Genomic DNA, 17,847 nt, shown 5'->3' on the forward strand with positions numbered 1-17,847 from the left:
GTAGAAATTATCAAAAACAGATAAAAAACCATACCTTAGTCACCAATTTCCTTAGCCGAACCCTAGGAAGCTTATTTTATTTTCTTTTTCCTTGTATTTTCGGCAAAGATGATGAATATAACACTAAATTCATGTTTTGTTTTATTTAATCAACATTATTACATAATTTATCATTTTAACATTTGTTTAAAACATTAAAATTCATCCATTTTAAGGTCATTTATGACCAATTCCAATAGTCATGGTCAAATTACAACTTAAGGACCTTTCCTTTAATAAAACATAACACTTAAGTACTTTTAACAAATAGCTAGCCACTTTTACATTTTACGCGATTAAATCTTTTTATCAAATCGGGCACACAAGCGATAAAATGTTCACATGAAATTTTCACAGATATCAATTCACATATTATAAGCACGGAAAATAATATTAAAATATTTTTTTGACTCAGACTATGGTCCCAAAACTACTATTCCGACTAGGGTCTAAACCGAACTGTTACAGTCTATTTAGGCCTGAAGTTGGTTGTCAAGAAGAATTTGGATAAAGTCATTATTGGGACGGAATACGAAGTTGTTTTTGATGAGGTTACCAACAAAGACAAAAGGAGGATATAGCATATTTATCCTAGGCTTAGTAGAATTGACAACTTGAGTAAGGATTTCAACATTTTGAAGTTCAATTTTGATCAAAAGAGAAACTAATTAAGCCACTGATTGGGTGGCAGCACATTTGAGAAAAAGGATGTGCATTGAGGGATGGGTTAAATCTTTTTTAATTTTCATTCTGAACAAAGATGGTTTACCCGCTCCATTTAAATAATTGTATTGTTGTAATTGAAATCTGAAAGCTTAGAGAATATGCTTGATAGATTTTGAATTACTTTGTATGTTTGCCGGTTAACTTTGGGAACTTTGTTAATTTCCTTTGATGAATAATACAATATTGTTTTGCCAATAAAGAAATATGGATGAACAAACGTAGGAAAATTAATGAAACAGCGGATTTGGAACTTACAAAGCAGTTGAGTGGAGGATGAAATTGAAAACGTTTTCACTCAAACCGACTATCTATGTGAATAATGACATTAGTTAGTGATTAAACAAATGCAAGTAAATTTCATGGTTGTTGACGTAATAACTAAATATCTACTTTTGGATGGACGGCGCGTCAACTCCTCGTCAATTACCAGTACAAATTCCCATCTCCCTACTTAACCATCACAAAACTTAAATGTACACTTTGTAAAGATAAAAAAAAAAACAAACTATTTTTTTATTTAATTCCTAGTTTTAATAAATTTAAAAAAATACAAAAATAGCGAAAAAAAACTCCTTTATAAACGTACTCCCGCTATTTCTGTTTTGTCTTGCCATCACTACTCAGACACAAAATCTACAGTCATTTGAATTTCCCTTTTCCTTCCCATTTTCTCTTCCATCTTTAATTTTTTCTCTCTCTAATGGAGCCTTCTCCTCGGTCGTCCGTTATTATCATCGGCGCCGGCGTCTCTGGTCTGTATCGTTAAACAATTTGATTTAACAGTGAATTTATTCTGTTAAACGAGCAAACACGTGTATATTACATGTTGTTATGATATATTATAATTTTAAAAAATATCGTTTTAATTGATGGATTATTTTTTAAAATTCTGGATAGGTTTATCGGCGGCGAAGGTTTTGGCTGAGAATGGAATTGGGGATTTGTTGATCTTAGAAGCGTCTGATAGAATTGGCGGTAGGATCCGGAAAGAGAAGTTCGGAGACGTCTCGGTGGAGCTGGGAGCGGGTTGGATTGCCGGTGTAGGTGGCAAAGAGTCCAACCCGGTTTGGGAGATTGCCGCGAAGCTTGGCCTCCGAACCTGTTTCTCTGACTACAGCAATGCCCGCTATAACATCTACGATCGGAGGTCCGAATCCTTTTTTTTTCTCTTTACCTTTTTTCTTTGGCGGTGAATGATTGAGCTTTGAGAATTAGCTTCTTTTTTTCTTTTTTTTTCTGCGGGCAACGCTACATGGACATTTTGATTCGCCGGCGTAAATTATTAATTTTTTTTTCTGTTGAGTCTCTGTTTTTTCGTGATAAAAATGAAATGAAATTCTGCGTCTGGATGAATTTAAGCTGATTTTTTTTTTTTTACGAATGAGTTGCAGCGGGAAGATATTTCCAAGTGGAATCGCCGCCGACTCGTACAAGAAGGCGGTGGACTCAGCGATTCAGAAACTAAAGGGCCTCGAGTCAAACTGTGTGGAAGATGCCACCAATAGAACCGACTTTACTTTGTAAGAAGAATATACTATTGTTTCATAATTATTAATTTACTAATTAGCCATCGTTGAATTAATTTTTCCTGTTCATTTGTTTTTTTTAGAACACCGAAGACACCAATAGAGCTCGCAATTGACTTTATATTACACGATTTTGAGATGGCAGGCAAGTCGAGCAACTCATTTTTGCTTTCCCCTGCTTGGATGCCAAGAAAAGCAATGCAAATGAAAATATTTTAGTTTTTTCATTCATGCATTTGGAATTTTGGATCGGTTCTTTTCCTTTGTGAAAATATGCTCCGAAAAATCCTGTCATTAGAAATTTCTATTTCAAATTTCTTTTTCCTACTTTCACATTGAAATGCATAAAATATCCAGTCCTATTTGGCTGATGCTTCTTGTTTTAGCATACAGAGGTGGAGCCAATATCAACTTACGTAGATTTTGGGGAAAGAGAGTTTTTGGTGGCAGATGAAAGAGGTTATGAATATTTACTGTATAAAATGGCCGAGGAATTTCTATTTACCTCGGAGGGTAAAATCCTGGACAATCGCCTGAAACTGAACAAGGTATGAATACCAACCTTTTGATTTCTTTTGCTTTTTCTTTTATTTTAATCAAAATTTTAGTCCATATAATATAATCGTTTTGTTTCTTTAACTCGATCATGGAATGAAAACAAAGGAAACAGGAAGGTGCCCCCAAAAAAAAAAAAAATTCTGAGGCGTAGTTTTACTTTTATATGCATCCACTGTTTTCCTTTTGTTTTTAAGATTGATTGACCCACTTTTGGGAGTTTTCAGATGATGACGTTGACTAAAAGTTATTTTAACACCTTTGTTCATTATTATTTTTATGATCCATCCTTTTCTTCGGTATTTCACCATGGAGGGTCAACTGTGTTTTTTTAGTTTCTATTTTTCAGTTTCGTTTGTTGATTAATTATGTTTCTCCTCTTCTTTTTTTTTTTCTTTTTTTTTACTGTCATCATCATGATCTTAGAAACGTCTGCTAATTAGTCATTAGTACAAATGCTAATATATATATTTTTCGTTGAAAATTTTGGATTTTTTTGGTTGTTTCTTTTCTTGACTCATAAGCTTAACTCTTTTCCATCATTGTAATGATATCATCAATGTTTGGAAGCAAGAAAATAGTTAGTCAAACTCAAATGTTGGTTATGTTCCCAGTTATGAACTTTTTCAATGATGCAAAGCGGGAAACTCGTAAAACAGTACCTTATAATTTTCAGTTTAATTATATACACATGAGTTCAATTTTTTGAAACAATTAAAGTCAATTTTGCCTCGCACACTAATCATCCATTAGTTTTTTCTTTTTGTTCATTACTAATCATCTATTAGGAGGGCCCCGAATTCTCCAATTTTCAGTATTCTGCAGTGTCCACAATGACCAGATAACAACACCCTGGTGTTGAGATGTCTTGTCACAACTTACATAGGGACATGCAAATATAGAGTCTTGTCAGTTTCTTCATTTAATATGTTGTTTTCACTATCGTTGCTCTAAAATCAGACATCAATTACCTTTTTCTTTCCTTCCCTACTGTTCACGATGCCTTGTAGAACCCCCCATTAAATGGGTAACGAGGGTATGGGCTCCATGTACCTCCTTCAATAAATCCTTCCCTTTCTGCCTGATCGCTTCTGGTATTTGAATTGCATAGGTTTTGTAGCTTTGACTTCTCAGAATCCGAGGAGACGTTTAAACTTTTCTTTTTAAAAAATTTCAATTAACTAATATGTTGCTGTTTAAGTATGTTTACTTTTTTGTGCATGGACTTGGGGCAGGTTGTTAGGGAATTACAGCACTCGAGAAACGGCGTCACAGTGAGAACAGAGGATGGTTGCGTTTACGAAGCCGACTACGTGATTTTGTCTGCTAGCATTGGTGTTCTTCAAAGCGACCTCATTTCCTTCAGGCCACCCTTGCCTGTAAGTATCCTCTTGCATTTCTATGAACACTTGTTCATCAAAATTATGTTCTTTAGGAGGATCTTTGACCGTTGAATCAATAGGGTGAGAACGCTAGGCTATAGGTCCTCATAGATGCGAGTTGCCAAACTTGTTTTCTTGTTTTCTTAAGGTGTGTGGGCCACAATATTAAATATCATAAAGTTAGAAAGAGTCAAAGTTCATGGTTATAGCCACTTAGCTGTATTAAATAGAGTTTGCTGATGGGTGATGAAAGGAATATATATTTTCGAGGTGCCTTTATTATATGCAAATACCATGGGTTGCACGATGATCCACAGATTTTGTAACCCATAGGTTCATGTGATTATCTCTTTTCTAGCGTTGAGATTCTTGAGAAGTTGAGAATTTTTATTTTACCACAACACGTGTACTTTTGGGGGTGATCATTTGTAAATAAAATATATTGTACAGCTGCATTTCATTTTCTTGAATGGTACTACTTGACTAAAAACGGAAAATAAATTGTAAGTGATACTGCAAGATACTATAATTACCAATTATTAATTAAACATGTTAATCTTAGCAATGTTAGACTTAACTTCATGGCTAGCTTTCTTAAGAACTTAAAAATGTAGGGAGAGTATGGGTCAACCTATGATTTAAGCATTTTTCTGAGCAGGTAAGCCATGTTTAATCTAGCCCTTAGGAGACAGAGACATCATATATTCACCCCAATGATTGATAGTGATATGTAGTAGAACTGGAGTTGGATGGAGAAAGTGGTCAATAATCCTTGAAAAAATATTTGGGTCTGTTTATGAGGATGAGCATGAAATTCATGCCTTTAATTAACATGTAGGGCTCAGGTGTGGATACTGTGGTTGTTGGAACCGAATTCGTAAATTCTTTTATTTAATAGACCACTTGCAAAAAGTTGAAAGGAAATATCCCCCACTTGCACTTTTACACGTAATGAGCTTGGAGATGTCTTGGACTAAGACTTTCCTTTTTATAATGCATATTTTTTCTAGTGGCCCCCCTGCTTAAGATTGCTTAATCGTTTAAAATTTCTGTTCATTATCGCAAATTTTCTTTTGCTTGATTAACGTAAATATATTTAATGATTATAGAGGTGGAAAACGGAAGCGATAGAGAAATGTGATGTGATGGTGTATACCAAGATCTTCCTCAAGTTTCCGTATAAGTTCTGGCCTTGTGGGCCTGGAAAAGAGTTCTTTATCTATGCTCACGAGAGGAGAGGCTATTACACGTTTTGGCAGGTTGGTTTAATCGTTATTTCCTTTATAATATTGTTGCCAGCTAACTTTGATATTTTTATCTAACAATTCTCTTGCTGCCACCTCAGTATTATAAAATTCAATCTTCATTTTTCTTGCTACTTAAAGAATGCTTTGTGGTGTTCACTGTCCATGATCCTAGGCTGCTCCATTCATCATGTAGGAATAAAAAAAGCCCGTTTTTCCTGCATAAAATGACAACGTTTTTGTGTTACGTAAATGATTATGCAGCCGCTAAATACAGGTTCAGTAATTATTGGCATATAGTAATAGTATTACTTTTTTAATGAAGCTGGTGGTTGACTTTGTTGGTTGTCTTATCTGTTAGGGGCTATGATTAACATTTAACAACCTAGCAGCCTACGTGATATTTTTAAATTTGATGACTAATATTATGTGTTTGAATATATGGAATCATCCCAATGGTAGGTCCCGGCAACTTTGAATTCCCAAGTTTGAGTCTCGACTTGTGCAAATCATGTGCGGGTTCTTAGTAAAGATTTTATTCCAGTTTAAGTCCCACTATTTGTGGGTCATATCTAGATTTATTCTGATCTTGGTATGTATATACTCCTGTCATCAGTTCAGTCCACCAGAAATATTGATACGGCATAGTTGCTCCTTCAATGATGTGCCTGTTTTTGTCACATTCACTGTCTTAGAGCTGTGAATTGGTTGCATTGTTGGTACCCGTCACTATGAGCTGTTTTCTGTGTTTTTTCTTTTGAGAGAGGATGAAATGCCTTTTGATAATCAGTTTGATTACCAAGAAATCATGAATTACTTTAATTGCTTGACATTGAAGAAAACAAACTTTTTAATGATCATGGTGTGGCCCATTGAGGCTAAAATGGGATTATACTGACCTTATCTTGTGTTCTTTTTTAAATAATAAAAAGTATTTTGATTAGAATCCTAAATCTTTTAGCATCTATGAGATTATATCATCCATCCATTTATTTTTAGCTATTCCTGGAATTCATCTAAAATTGGCTGCTGATCTGTTGCTATGCCATCAGCACATGGAGAATGCATACCCTGGTTCAAATATTTTGGTTGTAACGTTAACGAACGATGAATCGAAGCGTGTGGAATCTCAATCCGATGAAGAGACATTGAAGGAAGCTATGGTTGTGCTTAGGGACATGTTCGGGTCTGACATACCCGATGCCACTGATATACTTGTTCCCCGCTGGTGGAATAACAGGTTCCAGCGTTGCAGCTACAGCAACTACCCTATGATATCTAATAACCAAGTCATTAATGATATTAAGGTAACTCATAATTTATTTATTTATGTTCTCAAATTTTAGTCAATCATGGTTTAACAATTATTTTCTTATGTTTTTTTTTTAAAAAATTGTATAGGCCCCAGTGGGACGCATTTTCTTTACTGGTGAACACACGAGTGAAAGATTTAATGGCTATGTACATGGTGGACACCTTGCAGGTGAGGGTAGAGGCTATTTTCTAAACCGATTGGTGAATGGATCTTATTGTTTAAGGTTTTGCTAATATTTTTGAACAACTGTTACAGGCATTGATACTAGTAAGGCAGTACTGGAAGAAATGAGAAAAGATGAAAGACAGAACGACAAACAGAACCAAAATTTCCTGTTAGAGCCCTTGTTAGCATTGACTCTGACTCAGGCGGATGCAGTCTCAGGTCTCCACAAATGTGATGTTCCCACACAATTGTATCTCAGCGGCAAGCTTGGCATTCCGGAAGCGATCTTGTGACTATATGGACCGTACTTTGACAACTTCAATAGTACCAAAATCATGAAGAATGAGAAGGATGGTTTGGACACAAATGTAGATCGACCCCTTAACACAATCCACAAGGTGAAATGAGAATAGAGAAATGGAAAAGTTGGCTAAAGTGGGAAGTTCCACGGCTCCGCAATCCATATTGTATCAGTTGTGAGAAATGATAGATAAAGCAAAATGAAAAAGAAAGAAATCACATGCTGTATTCTAATTGTACTTAAAAAGAAAAACCCAGGATTTTTAATTCCATCTTAATACTATGATTAACTTAGGTATTTGTCAAATAAAGCCTTGGCTATAGTAAGGAAATTTCCTTGGGCCTTCACTGGGTACAGCTCAAGGCCTGCTTGCCACTTATTTGAGAATGATATCCATTGTTTCCTCCATTCCACCAATTTGAAACTCTCATTTTTCTCTAAGCTTTTGAACAAATAGCTAAAATAGCTTGAAGCTCGTGGCAAATAGTACCCTTCCAGCAGTCCACTCCAAAACTTGTTGGCTAATCAGAACCGACAAAAAGAATTTAAATTTAGATCGGTGATTAAAACTTCAATTTATATTGGATGATGGCAATATGTTCAAAATTACCATAGTCATGAAGCTTGCTTTGATTGGTTGGTGTGGTATCAAACCACATTGTCACTTGCGTTCTAGCATTCCATTCATACTGTCGCACAGAATAAATATAACTTCAGCAGCATTCCAATCAAAATCGAACAATGGTATATACTGTCGAATGGATAGGGTTATAAAGAAAACCAAATATATATGATTTGGTTTTGAAGTAACAAAACAATGAGGAAAATATTTGTACACACCTGTCTCATCTCACTTGGGTTTTCTGCCAAGAGTTTTGCACTTTCAAGCCATGTTCCAAGCAGAAAATTGTCATCAGAAGCTAGTAGTACATCAATATCCTTTATTAGTTGAATGAACTTCTGGCCATGAATATTCAAAGCTTTGACATCCTTCCTTCGGAAAGCATTTATTGCATCCAAATAGACTTGGTTTGCTAGCTTTGACAACACTTGACGTGTTAAGTCGACCAAGTCGTATCTGTCAACAAACCGTGAATAAGTGGATATAGTCCTTACTCATATTTTACCCTCTCTATTAGAAGCTGCTTTTATTCCTCTTGCTTTTAAATTGTTATAGCGAAATATGAAAAAGAAAAAGGAGTAACCTATATGTGAGGCTCCCAGCTAAATCATTTCCAGCCGCAAGGAAGAGCTTTAAAGCATTGACAACCTCATGAGTAGAATACCACAAATGCGCTTGAGGCAGATCAGAGCTACGTTCCTGAAATGAGAATCTTCTGCTTCTGGTTCTTGAGCGGAATGTATGCATACTGTTTAGCTTTGATGGTCGAGATCCAAAATTTATTGATGGGTCCCAATCTGGAAACTTGACTATGAAATCAATGTTATGATCCTGCAACAAAGGAAAATCCAAAATCAGGTCCTATATAAATGACTATATAAATTTATTGATGGGTCCTAAATTACAGAACTCAGAAAAATTTAGCAGCTGGAATATTTATTCCATGTGTATATATTGCTGAAACATATCAAATAATTCCATAATGGAGTTCAACAATTAGATCTATTTCCTTTAAGGTAATTCTTATAGAGGGAAGTAATATGAAATAGGAATTTGCAGTTCATCGGTGCATTGAAACATACGGCGATTCCATCTGTGCAATTGTAAACTGTGTGATACAAAATTGCCCATGCTTCTTTAATTTGTTGAACTGATTTACCATAACGTCTGTGGGTGTAGGTCTTCAGCCATTCCTACAAAACAAGAAGTTAGCTACTGCCAAACAACCTCCACGCTTAAAAAGAAATAAAAACGAGCACTATCACTGCATGCATCTCAATATTCTCATGATCCTCATTGTCAGTGATGGTTCACAACATCAGAATTAACACGCCCAACATGTGTCTCTGTGTCAGTCACTACCAGCTAGAAATATAATGGACTTCCATCAATATATATATAAAATGAACTTTTATTTCGACAATGATAAGGAAGAGAAAGAAATGGAAGTTCCATCACTTTCTAGTTATGAAACAAAATGCACTTCAAGCAATTGAAAAGATGTCAAAACAAGTTGATTACCAGAACTGGAACTTTTTCCTTTCGAAATGCCATTTCAGACATTAACTCATATACAACCGGATTTTGCTCTATTCCTTCCATGCACATGCCAACACCGACCTACACATTATAAAAAAGTTCCATGATTGAAACTGTTCCATAAAAGTAATATGTCAGATCATGAAAGTACCAAAAGTTCATATATGTTATACACCTAAAAATCATCTAACACCGTTGAATGCAAGAAGTTAAAAAGAAAGGGCAAAAGATGACATCACAAATAAAATATAGGCATAGAAATTATATGACTTTTAACCTCCACCACCATGTTGCATTATATAAAGCAATTTTCCTAAGACACTCTAAGCCTAAAAGCTTTAATTATTTGAAATGTTTGTTTCTAGCAATGATTAGAAGATATTTAAACGCAAGGCACTCTGCCTACCATGGTTGAATTTTTACTGATGCGAGCATCCACTGGACCTGAAGAAATTGCATCCAATGTTCCATACATTTCAATATTTCCTCCAAAATTATGCAGTAGACACCTGATAAAGAGATACTTAACATAAAGTGATATTCTGTAATACAAACATCAAATTACATGTTCAAGAAGAAAAAAAAGAATATAACTGAATTAAGAAAGACATTTCAATAAGTAAATATCTTGCTAATGGCTATGGAATGCCATGAAATTGCAGGAGACAATGATAAGAGAACTACCAGACATAAGGAGTGCCATAAAATTGAGAAGAAGTTGCCCATATTGGTTTAACATCAGCGAATAAATCAAGAACTATCATTTTCCCCACTGGAACAGAATGTAAAAGTGCCTGTGAATATTACCAGATTTATATGATCAAATCACTTACAATATGGTGCCCAAAAAGTACTATTTCTTAAGCAATAATATGCAGACTTCTTTATTTTTCTATTGAAGCATTCTAGCTTTTGTAACAATTTAACCCTTATTCCAATGTTGTCCAAATCCTAAAACCCCAAACAACAGTTCCCAAAGCAGCTTGTATAGGCAATTGCTTTATACTTCGGTGAAAGGATAAAACAATACTTTCCCAATCAGCTGAATATTTTAGATTAATAAAAGTTGCAAACTTTTATAATAATAACAAGGTAAGAACAAAAGATGATAGCTACTAACTATTGTCCTAGGTTCATATATACCTTCATTTGGGGTGGCTTCCAGAAAGTTGAGTCCGAGTAGAAAAGCCAACCCTGCATATTGGTAGAATAATGTGGCAATACTTTAACTGGTAAAAGAAACCTATGTTATAGGATCCAACTTAAATTTGGCCTTGTAATTTTGCAACGCAATGATATAACAATGTCAAATCTACATCATGTCATTTTATGGAAATATGATTAACTGTTTGCAAAAGAATAAACAGAATAAAAGAGGAGGCAATGTTGCAGAAATAACCATCATACTTGCATCAACCACACAGCATCCTTGTCACCATTGGACATTGCTTTGTACACAGCAGCACCGAGTGATGAGATATATGTTGTATCATTTGTAGGTGGGGAATTTTCATTGAAGGTGTCACTGCATATTACAGAAACATATATTTCTTCAATGTCACTAAGACAATGTAAAATTCAAAAACAAAGGAAGAATGAGAAGATCTACTTCTAATAGGTTAAAGCAAGAGGAGAAAATAAATATGATGGAAAAACACAGTAACTAAATAGATTGAAGTAAATTACCAGTTGTAGATGTCAGTCACGTCACCATATTCTATTGAAGTAGATGAAGAGAGTATGAACCCACAAGAAATAATCAACACATTAAGAAGAGAAGAAATTGTGTAATGCTCATATTTAGCCTCAGAGCTTTTAAAAGTATATATCACGGTAGCGGGAACATAAAATGTATTACCAATTCAGTAATAAGTGGCTTACGTTTTCTTGCCAGTACCATTTCTTTACTACTTTGCACAAATGATGTTAATATATTCATTCTCGTGTGCTCACTCTCATATATGAGCATTGTGCACTAACACATATAAATTCTCAGTAAAGGTGATATACCTAAATTTCATCTGGTATATAAATAATGTTTGACTTATTTTAGTTCAGGTTTTCTTGATTCTATTAAGATTTTCCTTTATATATTCTTATCCATGTTAAATGCAGAATGTTACCTAAAACATTACTAATGCAAATATTTAACACTTCTATATGAGCACAGACCTTTGATTTGCATTTTGATAAAAGCCTCTCCAATCTCAACAAATAACGGATCAGAAGGATTGAGGAGATAAGTACAGCACCAACGGGGATCACTGTCCACTGTGTTCCTATTAGGGGTTAAAACAGAACAGTAAACTCATGCTTTTAATAAATAATTCTTAATCAGATAAGATTTTTTCAGTGCATGATGTCTGTGGTCCAAAATAATTACAACTAACAATTAAAGTTGTCATGTGAAACCCATAAGGAATTGTATGATTAATTCATAGTGTACTTTTGAGAATAAGAAAATTCAGTACCAGTCCCCTAGTCTAGTTATATTAGCTGTAGGAAAAATTGTCTTCAAAGCTGCTGGAACATTCCCAGAGAAAGAAGGAAGCACTAGACAGATCGAAAACAATATAATTTATCAGCTCAAACATAATTTTTTCTGCAATAACTAATGTATAGACCTTTAAGGAAAAAAAATAGACATAAACATTGCAACGGAAACAATTAAACTATATCAGAAAATTTAACTGTACCTGGAGTCATGCCTAGCTCTAACATCCGAGATAATATCTTCTTCTGTAAAACCAACTGCTGTTTCAACCAGTTTTTGGATAAAGGACCACCCCAACTATGACAAAAAAAAAAAAAAAATCATAGGTCCAGAAAGACAAAAGCTGGAGATAAATATGCTGATTACAGGACTCAGTACAAAGTGAACAATCCACAGTTAAGATAACTTTAGGAATATATCATGATCATGCCTTGTGTATAACCATTTTTTGGTAAAAGCTAGACATGTGCTACTGCAGAAGTTTAACCATAATGAGAAAGAATAAATAGAACACAAATCAACATTTGTTGTGTGTATAAAACCCGTTTTTGGTTAGTCATGCCTTTATGGGTAAAGTTTCACTCAAACCCTTTCTAGTACTAGAACATCTAATGGCAGATTCAACAGTAACTTCTACTTGCAGCCATTATGTTTGAGAAATAGGATTACAGCTGATCAAACCACGTTTAACCTACGTATGTAAATTTCCCATGCGAGCCCAAGCAAGGAAAGCCGGTCCACCAAAGAAATCATTCAAATCTTCCATGCTAATATTAAACCCCTGGAAATTAGAAGCCAATTCTCAGTAGATATAGAAGGAAATAAGTCGTCATGTATAGATAATGTTAAAGCAAGAGAAAACTGATAATTTAATGATCTGTATAGGCAAATCAATATGCTTAATAACAATAAAAGTTCTTCACCATGAAAACTTTTTGCCATATGGCTTCTTGTCCTGAAAATGCCAAAGGCAGGTTGATTCCTTGGAGAGCCATCCAGTCTATCTCTTTATCCCATCTTTCCCAATCCCACCAGACATATGAATCTGCAAGGAAGGATTTGATATTGCAGTGAGTATTAAATTTGACCAGCATCATGAAATGTCTAAAGCTATATATCTGTTGTTATCATCTTGTTCTCACTGTCAAATCACTTGTTAGTTTATTATAATAAGACATTTAAGTACCATAAAATACACTACAGCTACATTCCAACTATAAAACACCCTAAACCTATATAACCTTATTCTTCCTTCTTTGATGTTAAGCAAACATACAATGATCATGGTGATTGGAAGGAGTGAAGGCAGGAACAAAGATTCATATACTTACAACTAGAAGTAACAACATTTTGGTAATAGTTCCATGGTACTGGCCGTTGAATCAACACACCGCTGTCTTTTACAAGGGGCAATGACCCTGGCTTGGGAACAGAGGCTAACTGCACACCACCAGTCTTGTCCCAAGATACATGAGCACCACAGAAATATTTAATATACCAGTGGAGGCCAGAGGCAATTTCAACTGCTGTGGTACCTTTAATTCTGGAGTTGAAAAAGAGCAGCATAAAAAATGCGAAAACAGTTAAAGCGTTTTAAACTGTCTTACTTAAAATGAAGCAAAAAAGAAAACAATCGGGCGAAAACCATAGTATCATCTTTTTAATGAGGAGTGACATTACCTACATGTTGTAGGATATGATCACTAGTCAAATTAATTAAAATCCCAGAAGTTCAGAACAACACAACCAAGCATAAAAAGACATCCATCCTCACACTCAACAATTACAAAACTGATTTGCACATACAGTATCTCGGGTCCATTTTCGGTTGGGCCATCGTAATTTTCTATCAAAAAGCAACCTTGTCCGCCACAAACATCCTGATACTCGGAACAGAAAACACTAAAAGTCAAAGATAGTAACAACAACAGCAGCAACACGTCAAATTGCAATTATGCTAATTTTCCTTTTAAGGAGCCAATAACTAATTCTTCCTTGCAACGAATGGCAATAGCAGGAACTAGCAAACCAAACCCAATTGAAATTAGATTCAAAGGAAATACCTTGGAGACAATCTTAAAGTGGAAACTGTGCAAATGGGTAGGGAGAAATCTTCCCAAAACGGCTTTAGCAGCCGATTCTTGAACAGATGGAGACGAGCGTTTGGAATCTAACCGAGTGAGTGATGGCTGAATTGCTTCCGTTGTTGAAAAGGATTGCGGCAGTCGCGTTATAAACAAGATGAAGATGATAATTAGTACATCACCAATGATGAATTTCATTGTGAGGGAACTGTTCAGAATTCTGATAATTGCCACTGCCATATGCAATTGCTTCCAAAATAACAAGGCTTAATCTTTCATTATCATCATTTTCACCCTTGTTTATACCGCGCGTAACTTGTTCAAGTGAAGCAAACGAAAAACAGAATCCCCAAGAGTAAACAATCAAGACTGACACGAGCGTCATGTTTGTACGTGCCGCCTGTTTAACACTCATTGTGGCGGTTCTCGTTATCTTTATTGCTGGTATTTGTTTCTATATGATTCGTCAATCATGTGATGAAATTTCAACTTAAAGCAAATTAACTTACTTATTTCAACTTAAGGGTTGTTTAAACATAAAATTTTGCCTAAACTCAAACTTTTTCGAAAATATTGATTAACCTTCTCTCATCTTTTTATACCCAATTAAGCTATGAACTAGTCAAACTAATCAAATCAACCTTTTAACTAAGATTAACCATCTGATATATTAGTTAGCAAACGCCACTTTAGCACCGTTTATTGATATGCCATGTCATTCTCCAGCGCTGACATAACAGTGTTAGGTCAGCAAAAATAAATAAATATATTTTAAAAATACTTTTAAGATGCGTGTATAATGAATTTGAAAATGGTTGTCCTGAATTTCGACAGATACATTTTAGAATTATAAAATATTATAAAAATATTAAAATTTATAATAATTATTAAAAATTAATTAAGCAAAGTAAATTTTATAAATTTTATAAATAAAATAATTTAAAACCCCATAAAAATTAGAAAAAATTATAAAAATGATTAGAAATTAAATAAAACCATAAAATTTTATAATAAAAATTCTTTTATAAAATTTTATAAAAAACATTAATTTCCTCATTTTCATTAAATTATTTGACTAATATAACTTGCATAAATTGAAAAATGAGAGGTAAAAATATAACAAAAATTTGTTAACTTGATTTTATGATATAAATAGTTGATTTTCGTTTTTAGTTAAAATATACAAAAAAATTAAGTTTTACAAAATTTCATGATTTTAATTAATTTCTAATAACTATTATAAATTTAATGATTTTTAATTTTATAAAAAATTTTGTGCAATTTATAATTCTAGAATGAATCTAAACGAATAGGTGTCTAAATTCATTGTGTATTTATCTTAAAAATAATTTTAAAGTATTTTTAATTTTTAAAATTTTCTTTTGCTAACATGGCAATGTTAGGTTAGCACTAGGTGATGTCATGACATTCTCACGTCAACACTCGACGATGATATGGTATTGTCACTCCAACACTTAACATTGATGTGGCAACACCATGTCAATGTAACGGTGCTAACATGGCATCTATTAATGGTTACATCAGCGTTGTTAAAAATTATCGCTCAACGTCAGTTAAAGTGTTGATTTGGCCGTTTTGCTAGTTCAATGACTCAGTTAAGTGCAAAAAGTTGGGAGGGGCTTAATTGATTTTTTTTTAAAAGTTCGAGGGCTTATTTTACCAATAAACCTAAATTTTTTTTACATGTATTTTTTACCTAATTTTTTTTTTCATCCATAATGTGGGTGTACCGTAAAATTGGTCTCAGTGTTGTTTGAACTAGAGCAGATTAGTTGGTCGAATCGGTTGGACCAGGAACCAGTCCAGGTGCCGATACAAATAGTGTCTTTGAATCAGTTAGGCCAAGAATCGGTACAAACCGATTGAACCAGATAAAAGATAGTTTAAATCAATGGTTGAACTGGTTAAAAGTTGATTGAACTGATGGTTGAACTAATTTTTTAAATTTTTTTATTTTTAATTTTTTAAGTGGTCTAGTTTAAAAAACATTAATTAGTCTATATTAAGCCCGGTTGACATAACAAATCAACTAAACACCAACTTAATTTGTAAACTATTAGAATAACACTTTATATACTAGGTCAAATATATTATTATGAAGGTAAAATTACCTTTTATATATTATAAATCAATAAAAATCAATTATAGTAATATTTGAATATGTGACATCGAGAATAACAAATTAACAAATATTTGACTTTAACATTTAAACCAAAACATCATTTAATTTTGGGTAAACTACTGAGTTAGTTACTGAACTTTTCGCATGTTTCTATTTTGGTCATTTGACTATGAAAATTTCCAATTTAATCACCACTCTATTTAAATTTGCTTTTTTAGTCACTGTGTCGTTAAGTCTAAAATAGCTAGATGACATGGTTGTTGTAAACTACATGAATGTCACTCAACTATTAGGGTGTTTTGTTTTGGTCATGCAATTATAAAATTTTTTATTTAGTTACTAAAGCTTTTGGAATTAGATTTTTTTAGTCAACATGCCGTTAAGTTGATAATAGAAGCTTGACAGGGCATTTTTTTATTGGCCTAATAACAAGAATTTTCATTCAATATTTATACATTTTATCAATTTAGTCCTAATTCTTAAAAAAATCAATAAATTTAGCCCGAAACATTCTTATTAGTATTTGGCGCTATAAAGTTTCTTTAATATTTTTTTATTTGACTCTAGTAAGATTTGAGTTTGTTGGCACATGACAACCATTTTTTTAACATAAAAAGTTATAGATAAAAAAAAAACTTCCCGACAACTAGGCCAGATCTTGACATTTTTGGGGCTCTAGGCAAAACAATAAAATGGGGTTTTAGATTCCTTAAAAGTTGGAGAAAAAAATTTTAGATCCCTTAAAAGTTGGTAAAAAAAATTTGGGCCCTTAAAAGTTAAAAATTTTTTTGGGCCCTTTAAAAATTGAAAAATAATATTTTGGACCCCTTTCAGCCTTGGGCCCTGGGTAGCCACGCCTCCAGATGACCCCCAGGGTCGAGCCTGCCTACAACTTATGATCTTTCTAGTGTCGAAAACTAAAAACCTTTGAGTTTTTCAATATCCAAGAAGCACTATTTAATCTAAAATGTTAAAAAAAACTTTATCAACAATTTATAATCTTTCTAGCGTAAGAAACTGGAAACCTTTGAGTTTTCATGCGTTGAATAACACCAATTAAGAGCATAAAAGAATAGGCTTAGAGAAAAAAAAGGGCCAACAATTAGGATTAAATTGAAAATGTCTATAAATATTGAGGGCTAAATTTATTGTTTTTTAGAATTAGAACTCGATTTATAGAAGGTATAAATATTGAAAGACTAAATTTGTTATTAGACCAATAAAAAAATTAATTTTTATGGTATCAACAAAAAAAAAGTATGCTTTTTTGTAAAAAAAAAAGTATATGCTTTTTTGTGAAAAAAAATCCTTTGTCTTGTCAAACAACACAAACTATTTCCTTTGAATGGAATGATTTCAAAAACTTTTTTAACAATATAGTATATCTAAACAAAAAAAGTTTCACATTGGACTCCTCCGATACTGTACTTATATTTCTTCAGATGTATAAGGTTTTTGTACAATTTTTAAGGTTTTGAATGTCATATTTTTTATTACTGTTAGAGTTGAAAATTACAAATGACTACAAGCAATGGTACTTTTTGGTTAGAATGTAAGATTACTCGTTTAAAGAGAAATCATGCTTATGGATACAGAAGACTTTCTTCAATTTTTTCAGTTCAATAGACTTTCTTAGGATAAAGAGATGACTCAATTGTTTTTGGGGTTTTTTTTATAACTTTTCCTTTAATTCTCATTTACTTTTATTATTT

At 33.4% G+C, this 17,847-nt stretch overlaps 2 protein-coding genes across 2 annotated transcripts; one reads left to right on the forward strand and one right to left on the reverse strand.

Annotated features, from left to right (window-relative positions):
• Window positions 1-1,345: 1,345 nt before the first annotated feature.
• Window positions 1,346-7,563, forward strand: LOC108469837 (polyamine oxidase 1). Its single transcript, XM_017770898.2, has 10 exons — window positions 1,346-1,517; window positions 1,663-1,912; window positions 2,157-2,285; window positions 2,375-2,436; window positions 2,685-2,839; window positions 4,082-4,225; window positions 5,338-5,487; window positions 6,525-6,779; window positions 6,874-6,955; window positions 7,043-7,563. Exons 1-10 carry the CDS (start codon window positions 1,466-1,468, stop codon window positions 7,243-7,245), a joined length of 1,482 nt encoding a protein of 493 aa, XP_017626387.1. The 5' UTR covers window positions 1,346-1,465; the 3' UTR covers window positions 7,246-7,563.
• LOC108469836 (alpha-N-acetylglucosaminidase) lies at window positions 6,972-14,533 on the reverse strand. The gene is made up of 19 exons (XM_017770897.2): window positions 13,972-14,533; window positions 13,715-13,788; window positions 13,240-13,451; window positions 12,832-12,953; window positions 12,604-12,689; window positions 12,111-12,205; window positions 11,886-11,967; window positions 11,587-11,693; window positions 11,101-11,131; window positions 10,822-10,939; window positions 10,558-10,608; window positions 10,099-10,208; window positions 9,821-9,923; window positions 9,397-9,495; window positions 8,958-9,068; window positions 8,459-8,706; window positions 8,094-8,331; window positions 7,864-7,942; window positions 6,972-7,774 (listed from the first exon to the last, which is right to left on the reverse strand). The coding sequence occupies exons 1-19, from the start codon at window positions 14,230-14,232 to the stop codon at window positions 7,539-7,541; spliced, it is 2,463 nt and encodes an 820-aa protein (XP_017626386.1). The 5' UTR covers window positions 14,233-14,533; the 3' UTR covers window positions 6,972-7,538.
• Between the last annotated feature and the right edge of the window lie 3,314 nt (window positions 14,534-17,847).

Source organism: Gossypium arboreum, chromosome 8 (genome assembly GCF_025698485.1).
Source record: "Gossypium arboreum isolate Shixiya-1 chromosome 8, ASM2569848v2, whole genome shotgun sequence".
Lineage (NCBI taxonomy): Eukaryota > Viridiplantae > Streptophyta > Magnoliopsida > Malvales > Malvaceae > Gossypium > Gossypium arboreum.

Excerpts from the sequence above, each read along its gene's own strand:
- LOC108469837 (XM_017770898.2), top strand. The coding sequence starts at position 1,466 with ATGGAGCCTTCTCCTCGGTCGTCCGTTATTATCATCGGCGCCGGCGTC. Across the intron at positions 1,913-2,156 it reads TATAACATCTACGATCGGAG|CGGGAAGATATTTCCAAGTG; the intron begins GTCCGAATCCTT and ends AATGAGTTGCAG. Across the intron at positions 2,840-4,081 it reads ATCGCCTGAAACTGAACAAG|GTTGTTAGGGAATTACAGCA; the intron begins GTATGAATACCA and ends GACTTGGGGCAG.
- LOC108469836 (XM_017770897.2), bottom strand. The coding sequence starts at position 14,232 with ATGGCAGTGGCAATTATCAGAATTCTGAACAGTTCCCTCACAATGAAA. Across the intron at positions 10,609-10,821 it reads ATGCTGTGTGGTTGATGCAA|GGTTGGCTTTTCTACTCGGA; the intron begins GTATGATGGTTA and ends ACCAATATGCAG. Across the intron at positions 9,496-9,820 it reads TCAGTAAAAATTCAACCATG|GTCGGTGTTGGCATGTGCAT; the intron begins GTAGGCAGAGTG and ends TATAATGTGTAG.